The 24,042-nt window shown below is 43.1% G+C and overlaps 1 protein-coding gene across 2 annotated transcripts in view; it reads right to left on the bottom strand.

Moving 5' to 3' along the window:
- SEMA5A (semaphorin 5A) overlaps nucleotides 1–24,042 on the bottom strand; it is a 440,583-nt gene that overhangs the window by 79,146 nt on the left and 337,395 nt on the right. For both annotated transcript variants that reach the window (XM_053657221.1, XM_053657222.1), the window contains one exon: nucleotides 12,818–13,025. In XM_053657221.1, coding sequence (XP_053513196.1) covers nucleotides 12,818–13,025 — 208 coding nt within the window. The remainder of the gene's footprint in view (nucleotides 1–12,817; nucleotides 13,026–24,042) is intronic.

Here is a 24,042-nt window from a genome sequence, read left to right as displayed (position 1 = left end):
CAAGACCACCCTGCAGGAAAACGGGGCATTAAACACCAGGGCATTCTCTCTGAGGGGGCCAAGAGGTCAGATACGCAGGAAATGGATGTGAGGAAAGGCAGGATTTGAGGAAAGACTCATTAGCATTGAGAGACTCTGCTGTCTCTGCAGAGTTAGAAGGGAGAATAAGGTACAGTTGTCAATTAGTCAAACACAGGGCCAGTGAGGTAGCAGAAATAATAATATGATTAATACTGATGATATGGAATAAGACTAATTAGCATATCAAATGTGTTAACCACATATCAAGCACTGGTATAAGAACCTCACCTCTATTCGTTCATTTAAAACTCACAGAATCTGATAAATACAGTACCTCAATGAGTTACTACAGTTACTCCCACTTTAAAATGAAGAAACTGAAGCAGAGAAAGGTGAAGTCCTAAAGCTGGGGAAGAGACATCTAAAGACAGTAAATCGAGCAACAGAGATATGAATTATTATTTAGCTTGCTGTGCATTATTAATTATTAACCACCGAAAAGGTTCAAACAGAAATGGTTAGAATCAGCTTCTCACAGCAGGACTAAGCGGAGGTGGGAAGGGCTGTGAACCAATGACCTGTTCTTATCACCTCAATAGAACTTTATGATAAGTGACCAGGCACAGGCTAAAAGCTACACTAAGGCACAGTAACATTTTCAAGGGTTTATTTTAACAAACATGAATTCTAATGGAGCAGCATCAGACTGAAGGTGGTTAGCAGGCTCCACAGTCAGGAGCTGGGGGAGAGGTTTTTACAGAGAGCACGCAAGGAAACTGGGATGGGCTCTAGCATAAGTGGTCACCTTATCTAGGAAAGCCTGGTTGGCTGTGTGTGATTGGCATTCTTTTTTTTTTTTAATGTTTTAAATTTTTATTTCTCAATTACAGTTTACATTCAATATTATTTTGTATTAGTTTCAGGTGTTTAGATTAGTTTCAAGTGTCTAAACAGCATACTTTTTAGACAGCAATATATTTTACAAAGCATTCCCCTCGATATTTCCAGTACCCACCTGGCACCATACATCGTTATTACAATATTATGGACTATATTACCTAAACTGTCCTTTACATCCCTGTGACTATTTCGTAACTAGTATTTTGTACTTTTTAATCCTTTCACCTTTTTCACCCAGTCCCCTAACCCCTCTCCTCTCTGGCAACCATCTCTTCTTAACTTTATTTTAAAAATATTTTATTAATTATGCTATTACAGTTGTCCCATTTCCCCCCTTCATTCCCCTCTACCCTGCACACCCCCTCCCCTACATTTCCCCCCTTTAGTTCATGTCCATGTGTCATAAATTCTTTAGTTTCTACATTTCTCACACTACTCCTGCCCTCCCTGTCTATTTTCTGCCCACTGTCTATGCTACTTATTTTCTGTACCTTCTCCCCTTCTCTCCTCCTCCCACTCCCCTGTTGCTAACCCTCCATGTGATCTTCATTTCTATGGTTCTGCTCCTGATCTAGCTGTCCACTTAGTTTGTTTTTGTTTTAGGTGTTGTTCTTAATAACTGTGAGTTTGCTGTCCTTTCACTGTTCATCTTTTTTATCTTCATTTTCTTAGATAAGTCCCTTTAACATTTCATATAATAAGGGCTTGGTGATAATGAACTTCTTGAATTGACCTTATCTGAGAAGCACTTTATCTGTCCTTCCATTCTAAATGAAAGCTTTGCTGGATAGAGCAATCTTGGTTGTAGGTCTTTGCATTTCATGACTTGGAATACTTCTTTCCAGCCCCTTCTTGCCTGTGAGGTCTGTTTTGAGAAATCTGCTGACAGTCTGATGGGAACTCCTTTGTAGGTGACTGTCCCCTTATCTCTTGCTGCTTCTAGAATTCTCTCCTTCATTTTAATGTTGGGTAACTTAATGATGATGTGCCTTGGCTTGTTCCTCTTTGGGTCCACATTCTTTGGGACGCTCTGAGCATTCTTAAGTGTCATCCTGTTGGCTTTCGGCACATCGACCTTGGCTTAGGCGTTGGTTTGCTTACACAGGCTGCAAGGCACTGGGGCCACTGGAGCCCAATGGCCCCCTTGTTTGATTACTTTAACACACATATATTATTAACACCTTTATGCAAAAAATTCAAACAAAACCAGTAATAAAGGGCAAAGTGAAAGCCTTCCTTCACCAGAAGTAGGCACTGTTTACACTTATGTTTGGGATAGTGTCTCTATACAAATAAGTGTGCATGTGTGGACATATACCTGCATTACATGTTATATATGTGTATGTATATGCAAACAATATATACACACACACATAGATATACACTATATGCAAACACATATACACATGTAAAAGGGACATTGTAACACAGCCTCATGTTTTACTTTTTTACACATAATTATATATCATAACACTTTTTCTTTCAGTAAATACAGCTCTACCTTATTCTCTTTAACATCTCTATAGTATTCTGTGACCTTGATGAACCAATATTTATTTAAATCCTTGAAAACAGGCTGAAATGTACATAGGTACAAAATATGTACATTTTTGTACCTATTTTCTACATGATAAACTTCTACTAAAAGATATGGATTTAATAATTTTGTACTAATCAAGCATATGACAGGTGCCTCTTTTTCCTTTCTTTGTTCCATGTTAGATATGGCCTTTAAAAGAATAACTTAGTTCTTTCTGATAGATGAAAATCCAATTTTCTAGTCATGTTTTATTTAGTTGTGAGATGAAGATTTAGAATATGTGTGTGCAGTGACTGATTATCTATATTTCTGTTCATGTAGATACCTACTTACAACCAGTTCCTGTTTTGTGTCTTTTTAACTGGACCACTGATTTCAGTCTTTTTTATGTGTCCATTGGCAGCAAAAATTTCTATGTTAAACAAATTACACTCTATCAATAGCATTTCCACTATGTTTTCCAGTTGTAACTAAATGTTTTTTCTTGAGATAGATATAGTTTAAAATTTTATGCAATAAATTTTGTGAATCTTCTCCTTCCTAGCACCCGGATTTTTTACCATATTTAGAAGGAGCTTCTACTCTTAAAAATCATAAAAGCATTTACCCAGGATTTCTTCTGATCCTCCTATTGAATCATTTCATTTGCCTTTGTATCTTTTCTTTTTCTTTTTAATATTTTAATCCTCACCCAAACACATGCTTATTGATTTTAGAGAGAGGGGAAGGGAGGGAGAGAGGAAGACAAAGGTCGATGTAAGAGAGAAACAGCAATCCGTTTCCTCTTGTATGTATACCAACCTGGAGTGGACTTGTAACCTAGGCATGTGCCCTGACTGGGAATTGAACCCGGGACCTTTCATTCTACAGGTGATGCTCAACCAACTGAGCCACACGGGCCAGTGCTACCCCCCTATCTTTGATCCAGTTGAGATGTATCTTAGTAACTCTCCTCCCTTCCCTTCAAAAAATTTAAAAATAAACAAATACATATTTTAAATCTCAATCATTCAAACTTCAAACCAACAAAAACAGATTCTCAGCTTCAAAGGATATGTGTAGGATATCCTTCTCTGATTTCTATTAAATTCAGGTAGCATCTTTTCAAACACAAATTTAGATCACAATGTGTGAGCATTGGCTTTTAAAAATCTCTTCTTCTTAAGGTTTGGAATATAATTTCTAACAATTTACTCTTAAATAAAAATATATTTTAATAATCAGTTCCATTAGTAAAATTTCACCAGTATTTATAGTAAATAAAACAAAGCCCAAATTTTTCCATTTTAAGAACTCGCAATTTTTAAGACACATAATTATTGATTTAGTAACACCTTTTTCTTTTTCTTTTTTGCAGGGGATAGGAAAGATGCGGACTAAGGAGTTCATAAGACCAAGGGAAGTGCACATTTTGTATCTGTGAAATCAGATTATTTCATATGGTGGAAGCAGGCCCCAGGACAACAAATTCTCCCAAATAACTGCCCAGGCAGATGCTGTTCTGTAGGAAAATACCCAGAGGGAATCGACTCCAACTGCAATGCAGCCTCTAAGACAGACCTGGGCAAAGGCGGGGAACTAGGAGCCCTTCTGCCTGCTGCTGCGACCTCTCCAGGCTGTGACAGTGGAACCTGACCCTACTGTCCTAGTCTTACTGATGGCCTGGCTGACAGAAAGCACAGTGTGTATCACACACGGAAACTCCTGTGTCTGAACCATTTGCATTTTGGCGAGAAATAGGGGAAAGCTACACTTAGAAAAATTATTTTAAAAGCCTGAATTCCTTGTTTCTTATTAAATTAAAAATTCTTCGACATGTTTCTTTTTTCATTTTATTAAAGATTTTATTTACTTATTTTTAGAGAGGGGAAGGAAGGGAGAAAGAGAGGGAGAGAAACATCAATGTGTGGTTGCCTCTCACATGCCCCCTATGGGGAACTGGCCTGCAACCCAGGCATGTGCCCTGACTGGGAATCGAACTGGTAACCCTTTGGTTCACAGGCTGACATTCAATCCACTGAACCATAACACACAGGGCCTTAACATGCTTCTTACTAAATTAGACAAAATTAAAATTATCAAAAGATGAAAAATTCCTTCAATTCCCTATCTTTGCCCCAATCTTCCCCCTGTATAGCCAGCTACCAGGATAAATGAAACAATGCCACAGGGTTACGCAGAATACTTTAAGCTGTTTTAAGTGAAAAGCTGTTGTACAAACATCACTTTCTTCCCATAATTCTGCCAGTTCTGTGTGCTCTTAACATTCCACTTACCCTGTAAAGTATTAAAACTTCTCTACAAACACAAGTGCCCATCCATTAAAAATACCATTTATATATGTTTTCCTCACTTCGAATATTTAATACCATGGGTGAAATTCTGATGAGCTCTTCCTTTATTCTTAATTATACTTTAAGAAAAATGAGTCATCATAACATATATTTTGGAAGTTAGGTCTTGGAAAGAGACCATGTAGAAAACCAAACTTACTGTTAACCATCACAAAAGTGGCTTTTCTTTATTCCACTTTGAAATGTTTTCTTTATATGATGAATCTTTTTAACTTCCTTATTCTGTGAGTAACTTCAGATTATTCTCAGTTAACATATTGTCCTAGTGTTTGAAATTATGCAGATTCAGAAAACATGTCAATCAGAATCTGAGGGATTAATGTGAAAACACATTTATTGAGATATGTTGTAGGAGCTAAGTGTGTATTTAGTCAGGCCTTAATTCTAGAACAAGGATAAACTACTTGCCTTTTTGCAGGATTTAGCTAAATTTCCAGGGGTGTCAAACTCATTTTCACCGGGGGGCCATGTCAGCCTCGTGGTTGCCTTCAAAGGTCAGAAACAATTTTAGGACTATGTAAATGTAACTACTCCTAAACTGTTAAGGAGCTGAAATTACATTTGGCCCTTTTCACTGTATTTTTGGACAATTGGAGCTAATTACTGAATATGATCCCCTCACATGTCCGATTGCCTAAGTAAAGATAACTTTCTCTGGCTTGTTTCTGCCGTACCAATTGTCATTATATCAGCTCATTTTTCATGTTAAGAATTTTTGCCATGTTAACAAAATGTATCCAAAGTGTTTCAGTGCTTCGTTAATTCGGCTCACACTGAAGAGCACTTGCCATGAATGAGCTAGACTTTGAAGGTGGCGGGTTTACGGCAGAAAACAGAAGAGACACAGTCACTGCACCCAAAGAACTTACCTTTTATTAATGGAAAAAAATCATTAAGCAATTACACCAGTAAATAGCAACAATCCGTTGCAAAGGAAAAACCACAAGGAAAGAAAGACAAGAAAAAAAACTCAAACTGCTCTTATATATTATTTCTGCTCTTTTAAGAAACTGATCAAAAAGCTGAACCCCCAAACTGTTGGCTGCCTAATGCACAGCTAAAAAAAGCCAAGAGCCTATGCTGCCGGATTGGACCTATGGAATATTTTTAGTACCCCTTATTACTCTTAGAAACATACTTCCCACTGTAACAATAATGTATAATTACTTAATATAAATTCTAACACGATTACATTTAAATATTTGGCCAAAGGAAAAGATATGTACTCATACATGTTTGCAGGGGGATGGTGTGGGCAGCGCTGAGGCAGGGCAGCCATGGGATCGCTCCAGGGTGGCACTGGTACCTCTGTTTTTGTTTTTATTTTCTACCTGGATCAAAATTTATATCTACATCTATGTCTATCTATATTATTGTCAGAGGTGGATTTACAATGAAGTTAAAGAAGCTTTACTTCCTGAAGTTTTTACTTCTTCAGTTCATGAGGCCTTTTTAAGGCCCTGCCATTGGCCTTAGTCATTTTAATGTTTATAATTTGATGTTCTTTTTCTTAGTGAGAACCCCTCCCAAATGGTATGGGCTTCAGGCCCCACAACACCTACCTCTCTCCCTGATCATTGCAGGACAGTAGTCTGTCCGTTTCTTAATCTACTAGTCAGGATCCACCTTCTCCACATTTTGGGCATTCCTTTTCCACCCTGTCTAGGACCTGGGGGTGTTAACTTGTGACTTTGCTGGAAGATCCTGGTTCCCAGCCCAAGCCCACCTCAGACCCCCTCTTACAATATGCTCTTCACAATTGTAATTAGCATGTTGATGAACATACTTTGCTTCCTCCCTTCTACTTTCTGAACAGTTGTAATGATGACACATACAAAATAATTTCCTGTTTCCAATTACTATTATGTCTTACAGATGTCTTAATAGTCATCATTTAATGGCTTCAGAAAATCCCACTGAGCAAATAATCTATTGAATAAGTATTTCACAACTTGTTGATTAATTCTCTTGCCATTGGGAATTCAAGACTGGACCACTGGATGTGATTCAGATATAACTTAAAAATTAATTGGACAGGGATGTCAGGCTCAAATATTAGGTTCTAGAATAGTCTGGCCAAGATCAGCTGTAATGCTAAATCAATTTGAGGGTAAAGTCTAAGGTAACTCCAAGGTCCTTTCTTTGGCTTGGATCTGTAACAGATATTTGGGAGATTTCATTTATGCCCAAATTTCTCATTAGAGTCTGAGTCCCATGAAGACAGAGTCAGGGCTGCCTCATCTGTTGTTTTTCACTTAGGGCCTGGCTTGGTGCTGGGCACCTATTAAGTTCAATAAACACTCTAGGAATGAGTTAACTAAGGAAAATCTACAATCTTTAGAGGCTCCACCAAAGCCAACAAAAACAAAAACTCAGGACACTGAGATTTGGAAAATATTAAATGAATATCAAGGAAAGAATGGTGTGTAAAATGGGTCCATGTCAAAAGGTCTTTCTGAATGTCATTGTGATTCATAACCAAATGGCCAAGGTTTCCTGGCTGGAAAGTCAATTTCTTAATGGTTTTATTTTTTTCCCCTACAGTTAAAAAGACATATGTCTTTTGTTTTTTTTATATGGGCTATGATTCTTCCAGTTTTCGGCTTTTCTTCTCCCCACAATTAGTCTTCAAAATAAAGCAAAAGTAAAACAAAACAAACACCTGAGCCCCAAGGGTTTCAGTCCCTTGACTAAAGTTTTCTATCCCTAACACTTTTCTGTAAAGGGCATGTTACTGTTCCACAAGAATTTCGGTTTTCTTTTTAGGTTATTAAGTAAAGCAGCAGAGAAGAAAGAGGCAGGGCGTCCATTTGTGAGTCTGATAAATGTTTCAGGAGCCTGTCTGGGGCCAGGCACCGCGTGGAGGCTGCCTGGGACCTGGGGAGACAGGCAGCGGCCGGCCATGGGGCAAGCTCTGTTCCTGAGCCGGGAGAAGCCTGCCCCACGCAGCACTCAGAAGCCTCGCTTCTGTTCTGTGACTGAAGAGTCTTGGACGTTCTTTCTGATCCAGATCCATCCCCCCCTTTGAAATGTTTGTTCCACAGCCTGACAGGTTTGTCTCACCTCACAACTGTGGCAGATGTTAAATAAAAAAGAATATATAGGTATTGAGGGACCACTCTGTAAATAATATTGAATGTAAACTGTAATTAAAAAATGAAAAAATATGTAAAATTTGTGTATTAAATATATATATCCAAAGAGAAAAAATACCACGCTATTCAGAAAAGGTTAATGTATAGAGTTAATTTATATAATTTATAAGTTTAATCCCTGAACTTTATAAATCAGTACACATCATGTTTTAAGGAACATTCATTCCTTCAAGAGGCATATAGAACAACATTCTAACTTAGCAGTCAGCCAGTGGCAGCCCGCCACGTGGGGTTTCACTGAAACTCCGCGCAGGGCAGTGCTCCGCCCTGGCGCCTGGGCCATCTGTCACGCCCCGCACAGGGCAAGGCTCAACCGCAGCAGGCCTAAGCTTTGGCAGAAGGCCCTGTGATCCTCCCTGGGCGTGGCGTGTGGGAGGATGATGGGGAGCTGTGCCAGGCCACTGCACTCGCACCTGCCTCTGGTCCTCTGTTGTGACGCAGTTTCTCATGGAGCTGCAGGCTCTACCCCTCAGCTGCAGCGCAGCCTGGCTGCTCTGCACTGTGGTGCCCTAGTTCTGCCGCATGCTCGTCTGGGCCCTTCTGTGTTGGTGTCATCCTGTGGGACAAGGAGCACCGGTAGGGGACACCTTTTCTGCTCCTGCTTTTGTTGTCTATGAAAATAATAAACTCTCTGAATCTGAAAGTATATTATACTCCTTGGCCTGAAGAATCTAGTATCTGGGAGTCTTGCTGGCACACAGCCACGCCCATTCACTACGATCAGCGGCTGCTTCCACGCTACCAGGGCAGGGCTGAGAAGCTGCGACAGAAGCCAGGCAGCCTGGGAAGCCTGCACATTTTCTAATTCCTTGCAGAGGCAGGGTGCTGACCCACTGATCTAATTCATGCTCAGTCCTTAAAATGACTTTAAAAGTCTTTATCAAAAGCCCTCCTCCCATCACCACCCAGGAGCTGCAATCTGTCAGGCCACTTGAATGGCAGGGCATTTCCCAGGAGGAAAAGGAGATGGTAGTGGAGAGAGCGGGGTGGGGGTCGGGGGGTAGGATAACAGCCTGATTTTTCAACTCGCCGATTACAGCCTGAGTCCTGTGACCAGTGTTTTCTTCCTGAAACAATGAAATGGGGACTCTCAGTTCTCTGCGGGAGTCTGTTTTCCTGCAAGTATAAGGTTTACACTGGTATTTACAACAGCGGGAATGAAGACAGTGGCTATTCTTGGCTGCTCTCTCCTGTGCATCCCTATGGAGATCATTTTCCACTTTCAAGACCTCACACCACTACTGGGGAGCCCGGAATGTGCACCCGGTGCAGGTAAGGTGGTCCCAGGTTGACAGCAGCTCACCTGCCTTCCACTGTCATAAGTTGTACCATATCCAGGCCTGTCCTGATCCCCCAGGGACCTCAAAGTTCAATAAATGTTAGTTTGCCCTATGAAACTAATATATACAAGAGGTAAATAAGTCCTAGGGTACAGCCAGATAATACAGAGAAGAATGAGTTTCTCTCGCACTATTCACCACAAAGGTCATGACCCAGTCTGATGAGCGAGATTAATTCTTTACATAATGTCCTCACGCTGTTAATTAAATGATTGTGCAAAAAATGCTAAAATTAAAACATAGTTTTACTTATTTTTTTATTGTTCTTTCAAAATAACTTTCTGAGGAAAAACGGCCCTGTGATGTTAAAATGCCTGGCTGTTTGTCCCACGTTATAAGCAGCGCAAGGCGCTGGTGGGAAGGTTTGCGGAAGTGCAGCCTCCCCTGAGGCTCCAGCATCACCTCTAGGAAAACTGGAGAATGGAGACTAGACTTCTCTTTAGAATAGCCAGGGGGCGCAAAACTCCTCTGGTCTGCTGGATCTAGCAAATAAAGGAGAAACCATTGGGAAAAAGCCCTAACTAGATGTCAGTGGACCTGAGTTTGGCTTGTCCTGATACTAACCAGCTCATTCTCTCAGTGAGTAAAACAATGCAAAGTGCTTTCATCATGCAGCTGGGCCCCTCTGAAACCTGACCACTGAGTATGAGGTCCTCACTGTACCAGGGGCAGCGCAGAGAACCAGAGGTGAGGCCTTGGCCCTGGGAGCAGAAAGTCCCGGCCCTGAACCTGGGTTTCCTGTTACCAGAGCTATGTGACCTTGAGTGGGGCACCAAAATTCTAAGCCACCATTTCTTCATTTGAAAAATAGAGATGATATGTGACTTCACTCCCGGGGTATGTGATTAAGGTGATACAATGATTAAGGAGTCATAAAATCTAGCACAGTGCCAGGTATATAAAAGAAACTTGTGGAATTGTATTGATTGTTATCATTTAAAAACATTTGTTTATAATGTACATTGCCAGATATTCCTGAAAATGGAAAATGTGAGTATGATTAGTTAAGCCCAACTTCTTTACTACTTTAAGATTCAATGATAAAATTGAGTTTCTAGAAGTAGCTAAAATTATATCCTCATACAAAAAGTATACCGAATAAAGAAATCAGTATCCATCGATTACTCAACTGTTATTGTGTTCCTATTTAATATACTTTTCAAGGCATACTTCTGGAAAATTGACAGTGCTTTTGTCAAAAAAAACCCACAATTTCTCCATGTAATTCATGCAAAAAAATCTGGTTATAAAGATACTCATTTCTTAAAAATTGATTCATTTCTCCAGCTAATTTTCACTAGGAAAAGGATGGCAGAGAAACATATTATAAAGAATCTGGAGAAACTGTTGAGTTAAAATCTCCAGATTTCCTTTTCTCCACTGGAACTGTTAGGGGTCAGACACAAACTATCCCCCCACTGAGTGTGGGCACACAGAGGCCACCCTCCATCAGTCTACAGTGAAGTTATAAGTTCTTTCTGCTTTCTCTGAGTGAGTGGACAAATAAACAGCAGGGAGATGCAGCTCTGGATGTAAGTGAAAAATCTTCTCCCCACAGGAGCTTGATGAGGACAGACAAGTGGCCGTATTTTCCTTGACGGAAGGAGAGAGCTGTGAACAGCTCCCTGGCCGCTGTGCCTGGTGGCAGCTGGCTCCCGTGGACTCGTGAGCAGCCTTGACGTGCAGTCTCACAAGAGGCAAAAGTGGGCTCGTGGAGGCCTGGCTTCCTGGAGCTGAGGGAGGATTTAGCTTCCTAATCTTCAGGGAGCTGAGCATGTGCAACCCAGGTCCAATGAAGGAAAGCATCATGAAAGGATGAGTGGTCTCATTCTTTGCAAGCCATGAACTCCATTCTGGCACCAGAAAAACTGGACGTACCGCACAGGCCTGTGTCTTCCGGCGCTTTAACCTGGGTCAAGCACCCAACAAAGTCACTATTGGAACTCAGAGCTCACTGGGATGGGGTTGCAAAACTGGTGTCCTTCTCTCTGCACTCTGAAGCGTGACATGTCTGCTGGCAAGACCCCAACCCCCTGCCTCCCACTGAGCCATCAGCAACTGGGCCAAATAATTCCTGTCCAAAATTAGTCCTGCAAGGAACACCAATCCAAACAAATTTAATCAACCATTGGTTAAAGTTAGGAAAAAAGTGCTATATAAAGAGAGTTGGTAATATCAACTATCACCATTTGGTATCAGTGCTCGCAATGGCATTGTTATTAGCTAGGAAGTCCCTAATGGTATTTCTCAACACTCTACTACCAAAGCAGGCATCACAGTGTAGACTTCATCTTCTAGAACCACCCAGAAGGGGATATTATAATAATTTTTATTATACCTAAGACCTTCCTTCTACATAAGAACAGTCTGCAGAATGCTTTAATTTTTGTACTCTCTATATCATCCCATTTTATTCTATAGTAATTTGCAAGTTAGGTAAGAAAGTGAGGCTTCAAATACTATGACAGGTCAAGAAACAGCATGTGCAGATCTGGAACAAGGCTCCAATCCTCTGAGCCCCAGAGGCAGTGCCACTGAGTGTCTGGTTTGAGAAAGAGTGACCCGTGTGATGCTTGTGAGTGATATATCCACACACCCACTTCTACACCAGCTCTGCACTGATGCCCTGTTTGGGGCACTAGAATGAATAAGAGGCCTGATCCCTCAGGACATTTAAGGTTGGGATTTTGCCAGGGACAAGCTTGCATGAGGGGCCAGAGCATTTATGGGATATTCCAACATTAAAGTGCCCGTGAAGCACAGGGTATATACATGACTTTTCAGGTTCTCCAGCACCTGCGCCTGCATTTTTCCAGAGTTTCAAACATCACTGGGGTCAACACAGGACATGCATGGTGGGTCGGCAGACTGGCCTGAGGGTGGAAAGTGGTGTGATGGCAGGTGGGTTTCCCTGCACCTGTGGAAATCCCCGTCTCCTTCCCATATCCCAGCAGCCTGGGTGGTCCCAGAACCTCAGGAGAGAGACGGCACCCCAGGACAGCTGGTGCCCAGGACAGCATGATGAGCACTGCCCAGAGAGGCGACGCCCATTGCTCCTCTGAGTATGCGGATTAGCTCTGGGCTAAGAGGACACACAATTCTTATTGTTCTGTGTCTGGTATATATTCAAGTATACGTAGAGAGAATGTGTACGCACACACACTACAGAAATAAAATTAAATCGGTGCTAGATTAATGCAGGGACACCGACGATCAGTGTTACCACTGAGTGTTCTAAGGCACTGAATAATTTACTGTAACCCTGACAGCTGCTTGCAGACGTTATGATGCGCCTCCTCCTCCGCAGATAACCGGTGGGTCATTTTCATCACCGAAAATCCATTTGCCTCACAACTCTACACCTGGGACTCAGAACTCACAAGCATATTACAACTCTGTTGCATGGACATTCAACCATGGGGAATTTAAAGACCTCTGTGGCCTCTCTCGGGTGGCGCAGCTAGAAGGAGCGCCAGCGGACAGGCCGGCCCCCGGGGGCTGCCCTACCTGCGTGTGCGGTAGAACTGGCACCTCTTCAGCTGGATCTTGGCCACGTGCTCCCGCAGGCCCACGAACAGGACCCTCTGGCTGTGCAGGATCTGCAGGCTCCTGATGGCCTCCTGCCGTCTCTCGGGGAAGAGTTCGATTTCTTCCAGCACACAGCTGCCAGAGCTCTGGGTCAGGGGCGCCCGCACCTTTTTGATGGTGCCATAATCTGCAAAGACAACAGGGAAGAAAGGAAATGAGGTCAACAGGTCTCCCAGGTCACTGGGCAGTTAAGCAGCCATGGTTCTCCTCCAGCCTGGCTACACAGAGAATCTTGACGGGCTTTGAGAATGCTGGTGCACCCAGCCTAGTGAATCTGCCGTGCTGGATGTGGGCACAGGCACCCGTATTTTACAGCTCTCAGCAGACCTAACCTGCAGCCATGGAAGAGAAGCACCCCACTAGCATGTGTCTTGGGGCAAGTCTAGACACCAGCGCTGACCGTGGTTTCAAGGAGCCTGCATAGTGCCATGTCATGTGGAACATGAGGTGACAGAAGTTTTTAAGAGACAGTCTTGAATTTCTAGTGTCAAGGGGGCTCACTCGCTGCCCCAGCAGGGCAGACCCCAGGCCACAGGGGACTGCAAATGTTCAGGACAGCGAAGGTGGCCCCTTTTCCCTCCTGCCTGGGAAATACATCATCCTCGGGCCCTCCTCCTCCTCTGTGTAGATCACTTTCTTCTTCTTTTTCTCTGATGTTCTTCTTTGGGATGCATTTCTTGGTCTCAACTCCACAAAGTTTCCTTTTCTGTACTACAAATATCCATTTCTGACCTGGGCCCCTCCCATCCGTAGGCTTTCTGCTCACTGTGTGTTTCTGCTCACTTATTTATAAGCACTACCCAAGGATGAGAGTCCCTGAACCACGGAGACTCCCCAGACTGACTGGGAAGAGCACGGAAGAAGGGCAGTTCAGCCAGTGAGGGGCATGGCATGGTCCATGCCACATGTCAGACAGAGACACAGCCTTGAAACGCATGCTGTTCCCCCTGGTGCACTGTACCAAGGCCTGGCTACCAGCCTGCAAACCCAGGGCACGAACCCAGCCCTCTAGAAGCAGCTCCCCAGATGTCATCCATCCCTCAGTTCACCCCAAAGGCACTGACTGAACAAAATCCATCCGGATGCAAAGATTCCAACGTTCTCATTATGTGCACACAGAAAACGAGGCTAAGGAGTGACCTAAAACCAGAAGTAAATCATGAACTTTTGGCTTTGAGGCTTCCAATCAATCATTAATCCTGGAAGACTCTCGACAGAAAATACTTTTCAGTGCTCTGTTTCTCTGCAAGTCTTTAGAGATGTTTACATTTCGAGAGAAAATACATATGCAAACATGCACTCTCCTGGATTTATTTAAAAATGGACATCTGAAACATCTCCGTTGAACATGCATTGATTAGGAATTGACTACAAAGTAGTTGTGCAGTATTAGTAAACCACTGCTTAATTTTATTTGAAGCTAGCTGGTTAAATGTGTTTGAGAAAGTTCAAGCATAAAAAACATAATTGAGCTGTATGCTGGGATGATTAAGAACATAGTGCCTGTCTTTGAGGGGGAAAGCATGTGTTTGTGAGCAGAAGAGAGAGAGCGAGAAGGGAAGGGGAAGGATGAGAGGGAGGAGGGGAGGGGGCGGTCGCAGGCATTTTCATAAATACAATGTACATAGTCTTGGGTGTACAAAAATTTGTATGACTTTACTGTGTAAGTCAACTTAACTTTGACTTGGAAATCACAGTTCTCAGCGGGTGGGAAATTCAGCTTCCACGATGCAGGGTCTGCCTGCCCCACCCAGTGCGAAGCGTGACTGAACACACAGCAACATGGCAGTGACGGGGACTGGGTGGGAGTTTCAGGGATGGTGGCCAAGCACCGAGAGGAGTTCCTCACCCAGAAACAGAGGGGCCAGCCTTCCCATGGGGCAGTGACAGCACAGAGCTTTCAGCTACTATCTGGGGCCTGGTGGTGACAGGGGACATGGACTAAGCCAGAGGAGAGAAGGGGGACCACCACCGCCCAGTGGACAGCAAGGCTCCTGTGAGAGCTTAGGTAGGAGACTCTTGGGGCAAAACAGCCTATGTTACAGCAATGCAGGGTGGGGGCGGGGTGGGGGCAAAGGAAATGGGAGTCCAGCTGGGGAATCCTCGCCTCATGCCTATTTCTGCACCATTTTCATGGGAAACACAGCTTACAGAACTAAATCCTACACAACAGTTTGGCAGAGACACCTTCCTGTCTACCATTTATTTTTGATGGATTATTACTTTGAGAAAGCTGCTCAAATAATAGTTCAGATGCCAATATGCTCACATGCATTTCAAACTCTTAAGCAACTGCAAAAACCCCAAATTTAACAAGAGTTGTAATAATTCAACTTGAAATAACCACCACAGATCAAAACTTCTCAGCATATGTTCTGCATACCTGCAGCTGATTTCTAGCTGTCTCGGAGGTGACACATCACTGGGCTTAGCACCTCTTTGGAGAGTGGTACTTAGTGTGGATTTAAGTGCTGGTCCACCACCCGTGCCAGCTCTCCTTCACTCCCTGAAGCTTCTGATCACACGAGGAGCCTCCTGAAGCCCCCCCTCCCCTGGCACGAGGCTCAGCACATCTGGAACCCCTCCACCCACCACACATAGCATTTAGAAAGCTCTTTCTTTCCTTGAAGCCTTTCCTTCCTCAGCCTGTACCTTGTTCTGCTCTGTGGCCAGAACACTTACCTTAGCATAGAAAACCTTTCTCGCCTGGGCATCTCCAGAACACATTGTGAGCACGCCCCTCTCCTGCCTCAGACCCTCTGCATGGAGTGCCAACACTGTCCTGAGTCAACCATGGGCTGCGTTTAGCTTGCACACCTCTAACCTCTGGCTCCTGTCCCCCGTCTCCCACTGCTCTGTGCTCCAGTCGTCCAGGGTCCTGCAGCACAGAGAGCCTGCAATTGACCAGGTCCCCACACAGACAGGTCCTTTGTCTGAAGTGGCCTCCCAGCCACCTTGCTCTGACTCTTGCTGTCCTGTGTCCTTGCTCTGATGGCTGGCAGCCTTCTCTGTGCCCCTCCGCCCGCTCCCAGGCAGATGTTTCCTCCTGCAGTGTCCACGAAGCCCAAGTCAGGGCATTGTTTCACCAGGGACTTATCTTCCTGTGGGGAAGTTTCCTGTGGGCAGTGATGGGATCTTGTTCTTCCCATTGCAGAGACCCGGTCTGGTGACTAGTCGTGATTATACAGAAATTTCTAAACACTGAAATACGATAGACATATACCATTGTGTACACTGTGTTTAAGGTATACAATATGCTGACTTAATACATTTATATACCTCAATGATTACCATTGTGGCATCAGTGAACACCTCCATCATATCACATGATTTTACTTCAAGTGGGTAAATTTGAAACACAAAATAACCAAGGCATTCCAAGGAATATAATTCTCTCTAGGATAAATTAAATCAAATAAAGCAAAAGAAAGCCTGATAATCCTCCATTTCAGAAAAAGGCGGGTTAAAGGAGTGGCATTTCTGAATCTCACCACACTAACGGGACGTCACTGCATGGAGGTGGGCATCTCATCACGGGCTCGTTGGGGAGGGTATGCAGCACCCCCACCAGCCAGCACCTCGACTGGCAGGCAGGCAGTCAGACCTTCTCTGCTCCACCAGGCTCCAGTGGCACGTTCTCCCCTCCACACTCAACATGAGGGTGAAGCCCGCGCCTCCTCTGGAACAAGGACGTGGCAAAGCCATTGTTTCTTTCAGTGGCAGGAAGGCAGCGCCCGGATCATGAAAAAGATCAATGAACCAACATCTATTTCTTTCACACAACCCCGGGACCTCAGAGCACTTTACTTGTTGTTTTGCTCCATAACATTTTTCACAGTGTAATTGCTGATTTACTTGTTTTGTGGCTTCTACTCTTCCTTCATCTTACGCTCCAGGGGGGTAGGGCCGCTCACCAGCAGCACCACCTGTGAAGCAGATCACGTACCATTGTTTTGTTTCCTATACCACAACCTCAAACAGCCACAGGACATTCGAGTTGCAAGGGACATGCAAACAGATTTTAAATTTGGCAGGTAAGGAAAGGAAAGCCCAGAAAGGTTGCGTTACAAAGATCAGACTGTTGGGCCAAAATTTAGGTCCTCTTCATATCACTCAAGGGCTGGTTTCTAAATCTTCAGAGGAATTTTTGTTCTGAAAGCATGCAGAGATAACACGCAACTTCTATAATGATGAGTCAGGAATCACAGAGCTGAGGATTTCCTAAAAGATCAGAGGGACTGATAAAACACTGCATTTGATGGCAGCTGTAGTTCAAGGCGAAGATGAAGCCTGGTTCATACACATGTGCTTAGCTTATGGAATTCAAAACAGACAATTAACGTACAAGGGGGCCAAGCCTAGGACAGAACTGACTTCTCCATCAGGATAAGGCTCTCATGTCCACTAGCTCAGGAAGCACATAAGAAACAGTTTAATGAAAAATAGTCTAATGAAAACTCTATTTCTGTTGTGTTTTTATTTTAAAAAGAGAATTTAAGGTATCAAAAGATTTATTTAAACAAAAAGGTTTACAATTAAAATAAGAACCTCAAGCCACTAATTGCCGTGTATAATTCAAGCCCCGTCTAATGCAGGCTGTCACCCACATAATTCACCCACATAATAGTTAGTAGTTGTTGAAAATAAGCCCTATATTTGACTTCCGGGGAAACCATCAATATTCAGTTTGCTAACTAACATGAATTTAGTGGTTTTAACAAGATTCTATTACGAATGTTGATAGAGGTGGTCAAGTACAGTAATCTATCATTTGGTGTGCAATGTGCCTCATAATCAGGTAGGGATTGCGATGCACTCCAAATCCACATGCTGAAGTCCTGATTCCTAGCAACTCAGAATGTGACTGTCCCGGCTCAAGGTCCTTAAAGTAGTAATCAAGGTAAAATGAGGTCATGTAAGTGGTCCCTGATACAGTGTGACTGGTGTCCTTAGAAGAAGAGAAAACTAGGATCTACATATGTGCGCCCACAGGAGAGAACACATGGAGAAAACAGGCACCTGCAAGCCAATCTGGGAAACCTCAGAAGGAGCCAGTGCTGCTGACACCTTGACCTTGGACTTCCAGCCTCCAGCGCTGTGAGGAATAAGTTTCTGTTTCAGCTAGCCTGGCTGTGGCACTCTGCTGTCTTTGTTATGGCAGCCCTGGCAAAACAGCACAGGGACTCCAGTCAAGAGTAGGAAATGCAAAAATAGGTTTTGTCATCCAGATAATTTGCTCCAAGCAATTTCAAAAATAGGCTGCAAATTATTTTCCCTATTTCCCTGAGATATTATGACTCAAATTCTAGGGCACGTGTATTATAAATTATGTTAGACTCAAATTTTTTACCCTGTGTAATCACAATGTAAGATTTACATTATTAACAGATTAGTATTTTCAAATGTTGACATTTATTTTATTTAATGCATATAACCTATACATGTTGTCGTCGGTTAGGAAAGAGTGGGAGATGACATGGGACATGTAACGCTGTGAAGAATTGCTGCATTTTGACAAACATTATGCAATAATTCATAGGGCTGATGTTATTACCCACAGCCTTTAGGCTAATGACTCTGGTGATCTTTGGGGGAAATTAGAGAGAACTAATGAGCGCTAAAGAATGAACTTTCGAATATCTGAGGAAAAGGTCGTTGATTATAATAAATTTCTTTTTGGAGGATTTCTAGAATTTCAGTCTCACCAAAATTTAAAAGTTTATGCAAAAAAATCCTTTTGAAGGAGGACAGGACAGAAGAGGGAGGGAGAGAGTAATGGGGAGAAAAGCAATGTGGGCAGCTCAATCAAATGTTTACTGTTGCTGGGAATCAAATAATTTCTGATTTTTCATACTTGTATATGATCGGACAGCCTTCTGCCATTCATGCAAGTCTTAAAAAGAAAACAAACAGTAAAGTGAATTTCATATATACTACGTGTATAGTGACTCCGATTCTGATGCCCTGAGTAACGAGAAAAGACTCAGAGAAATTAATTCTTCTTACGAACAGCAGCCTGAAGCACTTCCAAAACTCATTTTATATATATATATATATCCTATATATATATATCCTATATATATATTTCCTATATATATCCTATATATATACTTCCTATATATATATATTCCTCTAAGGTGTAAAAAATAAAAAAGTCAGAGGGTAGAATGAGAACATACTTGATATATAGAAAAATTTTTTATAAGAAAAGACTCGTACCCAGCAGCAGAGCCCCAGTTCAGGACAAAGTGATACACAGATGTAGGGTCATTCATTGCAAAGCCCTGGACAGTTAAGTCTGTAATCTCGATTCCATTTTCCTCTTGCTGCTTCTCTGAGTTGTGTTGTGTTTTAAAGGCATGTTTATTATTCAGCTTTTCATGTGCTGCATCCAGTACAGAAACTCAAGTTCTGAAAGGGACAAGTGGCCATTCTGACAATGATTACCTGTGATGGGGCTGGACAGTCACAGCAGACACCAAGGCCACTAACCTGGGAAGCTAAATTACTTTATTTCCAATTGTGCATTCGAATGATTCCCCAACACTGTATCCAAAAGCCATTTTTAGTGCTTGTCTCATTGACCCGGAGTTACTGCAGCATGAAAGAAAACCTTTTGTATTCTCATCCATTGCTGTTCCAACCATTATCCGAAAGGTAATGATGAAATGCCCCACTCCACTCACTGGGCAGCATGTTGTCATAGCAACAGATCATTATATAAAGTTCATCAATTCAGCCAGTCATTACACCAAAGGAGCAGACAGCTACTATGTTAGCCAAGTTCTTTCTTTTAACTTGTAATCGAGCAAATGAATCAAATTGGTCTTGGCACTGGGAGCTCAGCATTACATTTATATTGTAAGAAAAAAAAAAACAAATTTTCTTGGCTGGTGTATACCTGAAAAGAAGATTTTAATTAAGTTCGTTTATTAGATGCAACTAATGGCTTACTTCTTCCCCAAAAGCATATGTTAGGCAGTTTAAACAGCCTACTTGTAAATTACTTGCAACATTCTTTTACTTCGAATATTATTTTAAGCCATTTTTCTATATCCTGACCTTTCATCTATAAGCTCCAGAGAGTCAGGCTCTGGGGGACATACTGTCTCCTTCACTGGTGTCACTGGAGGATAGAATGGTTCCTGGCACACAGCAGGTGCTCCAGCAGGGCACATGGTTCAGTGTGTGGACCATGGCTCAGGTTAGACTTTTGGCTCCACCTGACTCATGCCTCTGTGTCTTCTTCACCCCAGGGCCCAGCTCACAGGTTCAGGGCTGCACAGGGAGTTTATTCATGAAGAGGGTGCGGATGGTGCCTGGCACAAAGTATTCGCTGTGAAAAATTTGTTATCATTATTTTCCTGATGCTTTTAGCTTATAGATAGATTATAAGCCCTACTCGACTTTTGTCCAAGACGAGCAAGCTCACTGCCTCCGTCCGCCCCCCACACAGGAAGCAGGAGGAGAGATGATCACTCCATTACAGCAGCCGCTACTGCCTTGCTGCACAAAACCTCAAACGCGCCGCTCAGGCCTCTAAATCATAAGCTGATGCTTATAGAAAATTTACCACTGAAATTTCCTGTGAATAAAAACCATATTACATTTAAAATGAGAGGGCAATTAATAGAGTCCTCTGGGTATCTTTCTAAAGCTCTCATGTAACCCCACAGCTTAAATCTAGCCCTCATCATTCTGCTAAGGAGGCAATTCAAGTTTCTAGAAGGAAATTACTTGTCTCAAATTTATTGTATCTAAATTACAAAACAGCCACCCAGTTGGCAAAGTTGGCAGCCCTTCCCTGACAGTCACCAGGCAGGAAAACGGAGTCTAAATTACCCTCTGCCCCCCCGGCAGTGAAATTTATACTGTGACTGATCGCATTAGGTGTGGACTGGGAAGGTGGAGAAAAATCTATGCTAAGCACTTTTGTACTTTTGCAACATTAATATAAAAGAAAAGGAGAACGTTTTACTCAACAGAATAAGAAAATTACTTTGCCATTTTTCTGGATTGCTACATTATACTAATTATGAACTATAGCTTGTCTCGCTTATGGAGCTATTTGGTACCTACGACTGTCACACTCTTTCTTTGGGCATGAGCTCATTCACCCCCATGGCTCCAAACTGATCTGAGGTCTCTCTTACCAACTCTAACCCCTCTTCTTAGCTTTCAAGGATTTCCAACCAGCTATCTATCACCCCTACTCATGGAACTGGAACTCAGCATATCCAGAACTGAGCTGTGTCTCCTCTTTGGCCCAAATCTGTCCATGCACCTGAATCCTGAATTCATTTGTTAGTATAAAAATGCTAACCTCCCTTATCTTACCTTTCATCTTCATCTAATCACTCCACCCACACCACCAGCTAACTTATGTTTCTCACCTTTCAGAACATACTGCCTTTCTATAGCTGCAGGTTTTACATAATTTGCAGCCACTCCTAGGAACATCCATCCATCCCTTCTCCACCAGGAAACCATCGCCCCTGTCTCTGGGACCCAGCGCCACACTTCTCCTCTGGGAGGTGTTTCTGACTCTCCTAGTCCAGGTCTGTGGTCCCAAATCCCTGTGCCTCTGAGATCTACAGGAAGAAATGCCCAACGGTTTTTGTGGAAAGGATGGAGAAGAATAAGCCCACACTCTTGAACTGAACCTTGGAAGAGGAGCAGGCATTTGCCAGGCAACTAAGGAAATGAGGACACGTGAGGGAGAGAGGGTGGGCTGCCCATAGGAGGAAGGATTAGGGACCATGGTTCATGGACATGTAGGATTAAATGTTCCTTGGAGGGGTGGTGCATTGGGTTGCAACCAGAAATGACTGGGGCACAATCATTTGTTTGGAAGCAGAAAATGTTGGAACCAGAAAATGTTGGAGCCAGAAAATGGTTGTTTGTGGCATGCGCAAATCCATGTAAATTGGACCACAAACAACAAGGGTAAGAAAGTGCTGGCTTCCAGAAAACACTTTGGTCAGCAATTTTGAATAAGGTAGCAGAGTTAAAGATTCTAGTACTCTGTGAATGACCGACTTCAGTTTCCTGATCTAGGGACCACAAATGGGTTACAAACACACTGCAACATAAACCTCTTCCACTCACGGGGCAGAGCAGGTGGTTGTGTCCTGCTGGATTGGCCCCTCATTGCAATTAAGTGACCTTGATTTCTCCAGTGTGCCATACACAGAATGTCACTTACTATGGTTGCCATGATGGGGAATCCCTGTCCTGAACAAAGCCCTATACACGGGCTCCAGGAGATGTCACAAAGATGCATCCTAGCAACACAACTTAGAACAAGATACTAGAAACTAGCCAAATGCCAGACAACAAGGTGCTCGTACATTCAGGAAAACAAGGGAAAGGTATATCGCTGTAAAGATTAATGGACTTCAGATGCATACATAAACATGAATGAATCACTCATAAAAAATTAAACACAATTTTAAAGAGCAAGTCTCAGGAGGATATACGCAAATCTATTTAAGTTTAAAATCATATAAAATTAAGCTATGCCATGCAGGACATGAAATATGACCAAAATTACAAAAAGAGCAAGAAAATAATAACCATAAAATTCAGGGTAGTGGGTACTTTGGGGAAGAGGAAATGGGGCTGGTGGGGGACATGCAGTGTCTCTCAGAGCTCCTGTGCAGTCCTTCTGTTTGACCTGGCTGATGGGCAAACAGGGGTGCCTGTTGTTTGCTGCTCATACATAGCACACATATGTGAAACAGTGCTATGCTTGTAGTCTCTAATCATCCAAAAAGCCTCCCGAAGAATGGGAAAGTGCTGTATAAAATGCACCTGGACTTCCAAGACTCACTGGTTCGGGCGGGTGGGCAGACCCATCTCTTGCACCCTGTGCTGTCACCCCCCACACACACTTGCACATGACAGAAAGCTAATTTTAGACTCAAATATATTAAAATAGAGCTGAATATTTAAAGCAGAAGGGGAATAAGTATATAATAATGTGCGTGCACTTATATTCCCTAATAGTCCTCTCGGGATGTAACAGCTATTCTTTGGAGGGTGCCCCGTGGTGAAAGACTGTACACCTCCCCACTCTCTGCCCCCCTGACCTGGGTATGGGGGCATGTTAGGGAAGAAGGGCTCCCCATGATGTGAAGTTTGGAATTCTGCTGAGGTCCTGCTAAGGAAGAATGGAGGATAAAAGGGTGGGAGAGAGAAGACAGGCTGATGGCAAAAAGCTACTTGCTCCCCAGTAAACCTTCCTGGTGACCATGGAACCTTCTACAATGTCTTCTGACTGCTGTGTTTTATTCTTTTTAAACACAGTCTGAAGGAGCTGAATTTGTGTCTGGCTGCCTCCGAAACACAGTCTGCCTGTGAGTAGACAGGACCTTGTGAGCATGAGCCCAAGAGTTAATTAACAGAAATTATGGGAGGGCGGTAGACTTCCAAACGCATGAAATTGGAAGACTGAAATAAGAAAGTTAAAATCCAAGGGGCCAGAAAACCCCAGCTGGCATCCGACAGGCAGCCATGACACATGTCATTAAAATTCTTGTGCAAGGAAACAGGCTGATGCCGTGACACTTCACTGTGATGAGAAGCTAAAGACTCAGCCACTACATATGGCCCGTACTAATGACACAGAGTCCGGGACTCCCGGGGTTGCTGGCTTTGGTGCCAACTTTCCACTGTGGCTTCCTGGATCTTTTGTGGATGCACATTTGTTTTTGATCTACAAGGCATTCCAGCTAAGTCCTTACTCACATAGAAGGCCACTTATGAGCCTCAGCAAAAGTCATTGTTTTTCCTTAACTAGGATTCAAGTGTCTGAGGGCCAGCCGGGTCCCAACACCAACCATACATCTTTGAACCATAGAGGCTAAGGTGAGGGTCCCAATCAGACAGCAGGAGATGGAGGAGCAGCAGTGGGGGTAAAGCGCAGGTGCCTGGAGATGGTGTAGGATCAACCACAGGGCACATGAATAGCCATCTGATTCCTGGGGTGGAGATGTGTTAAGGGATGCAGACAAAACTCAGATACAGGAGGTCAGAGCACAGAGATGTCAAAGGCCTGGTCACTAAAACTGGGTGAGAGGTCAGAGCCCAGTCAGGACTGGATGAGCTGCCACTCTGCCTGCAACCTGGTGCTCCTGGCCCAC

This window comes from Artibeus jamaicensis, unplaced genomic scaffold (genome assembly GCF_021234435.1).
Source record: "Artibeus jamaicensis isolate MK-2021 breed Jamaican fruit bat unplaced genomic scaffold, CSHL_Jam_final scaffold_369, whole genome shotgun sequence".
Taxonomy (NCBI): Eukaryota; Metazoa; Chordata; class Mammalia; order Chiroptera; family Phyllostomidae; genus Artibeus; species Artibeus jamaicensis.
The sequence above is the reverse complement of the archived record's forward strand: the minus strand, read 5'-3'. Positions and strand labels throughout refer to the sequence as shown.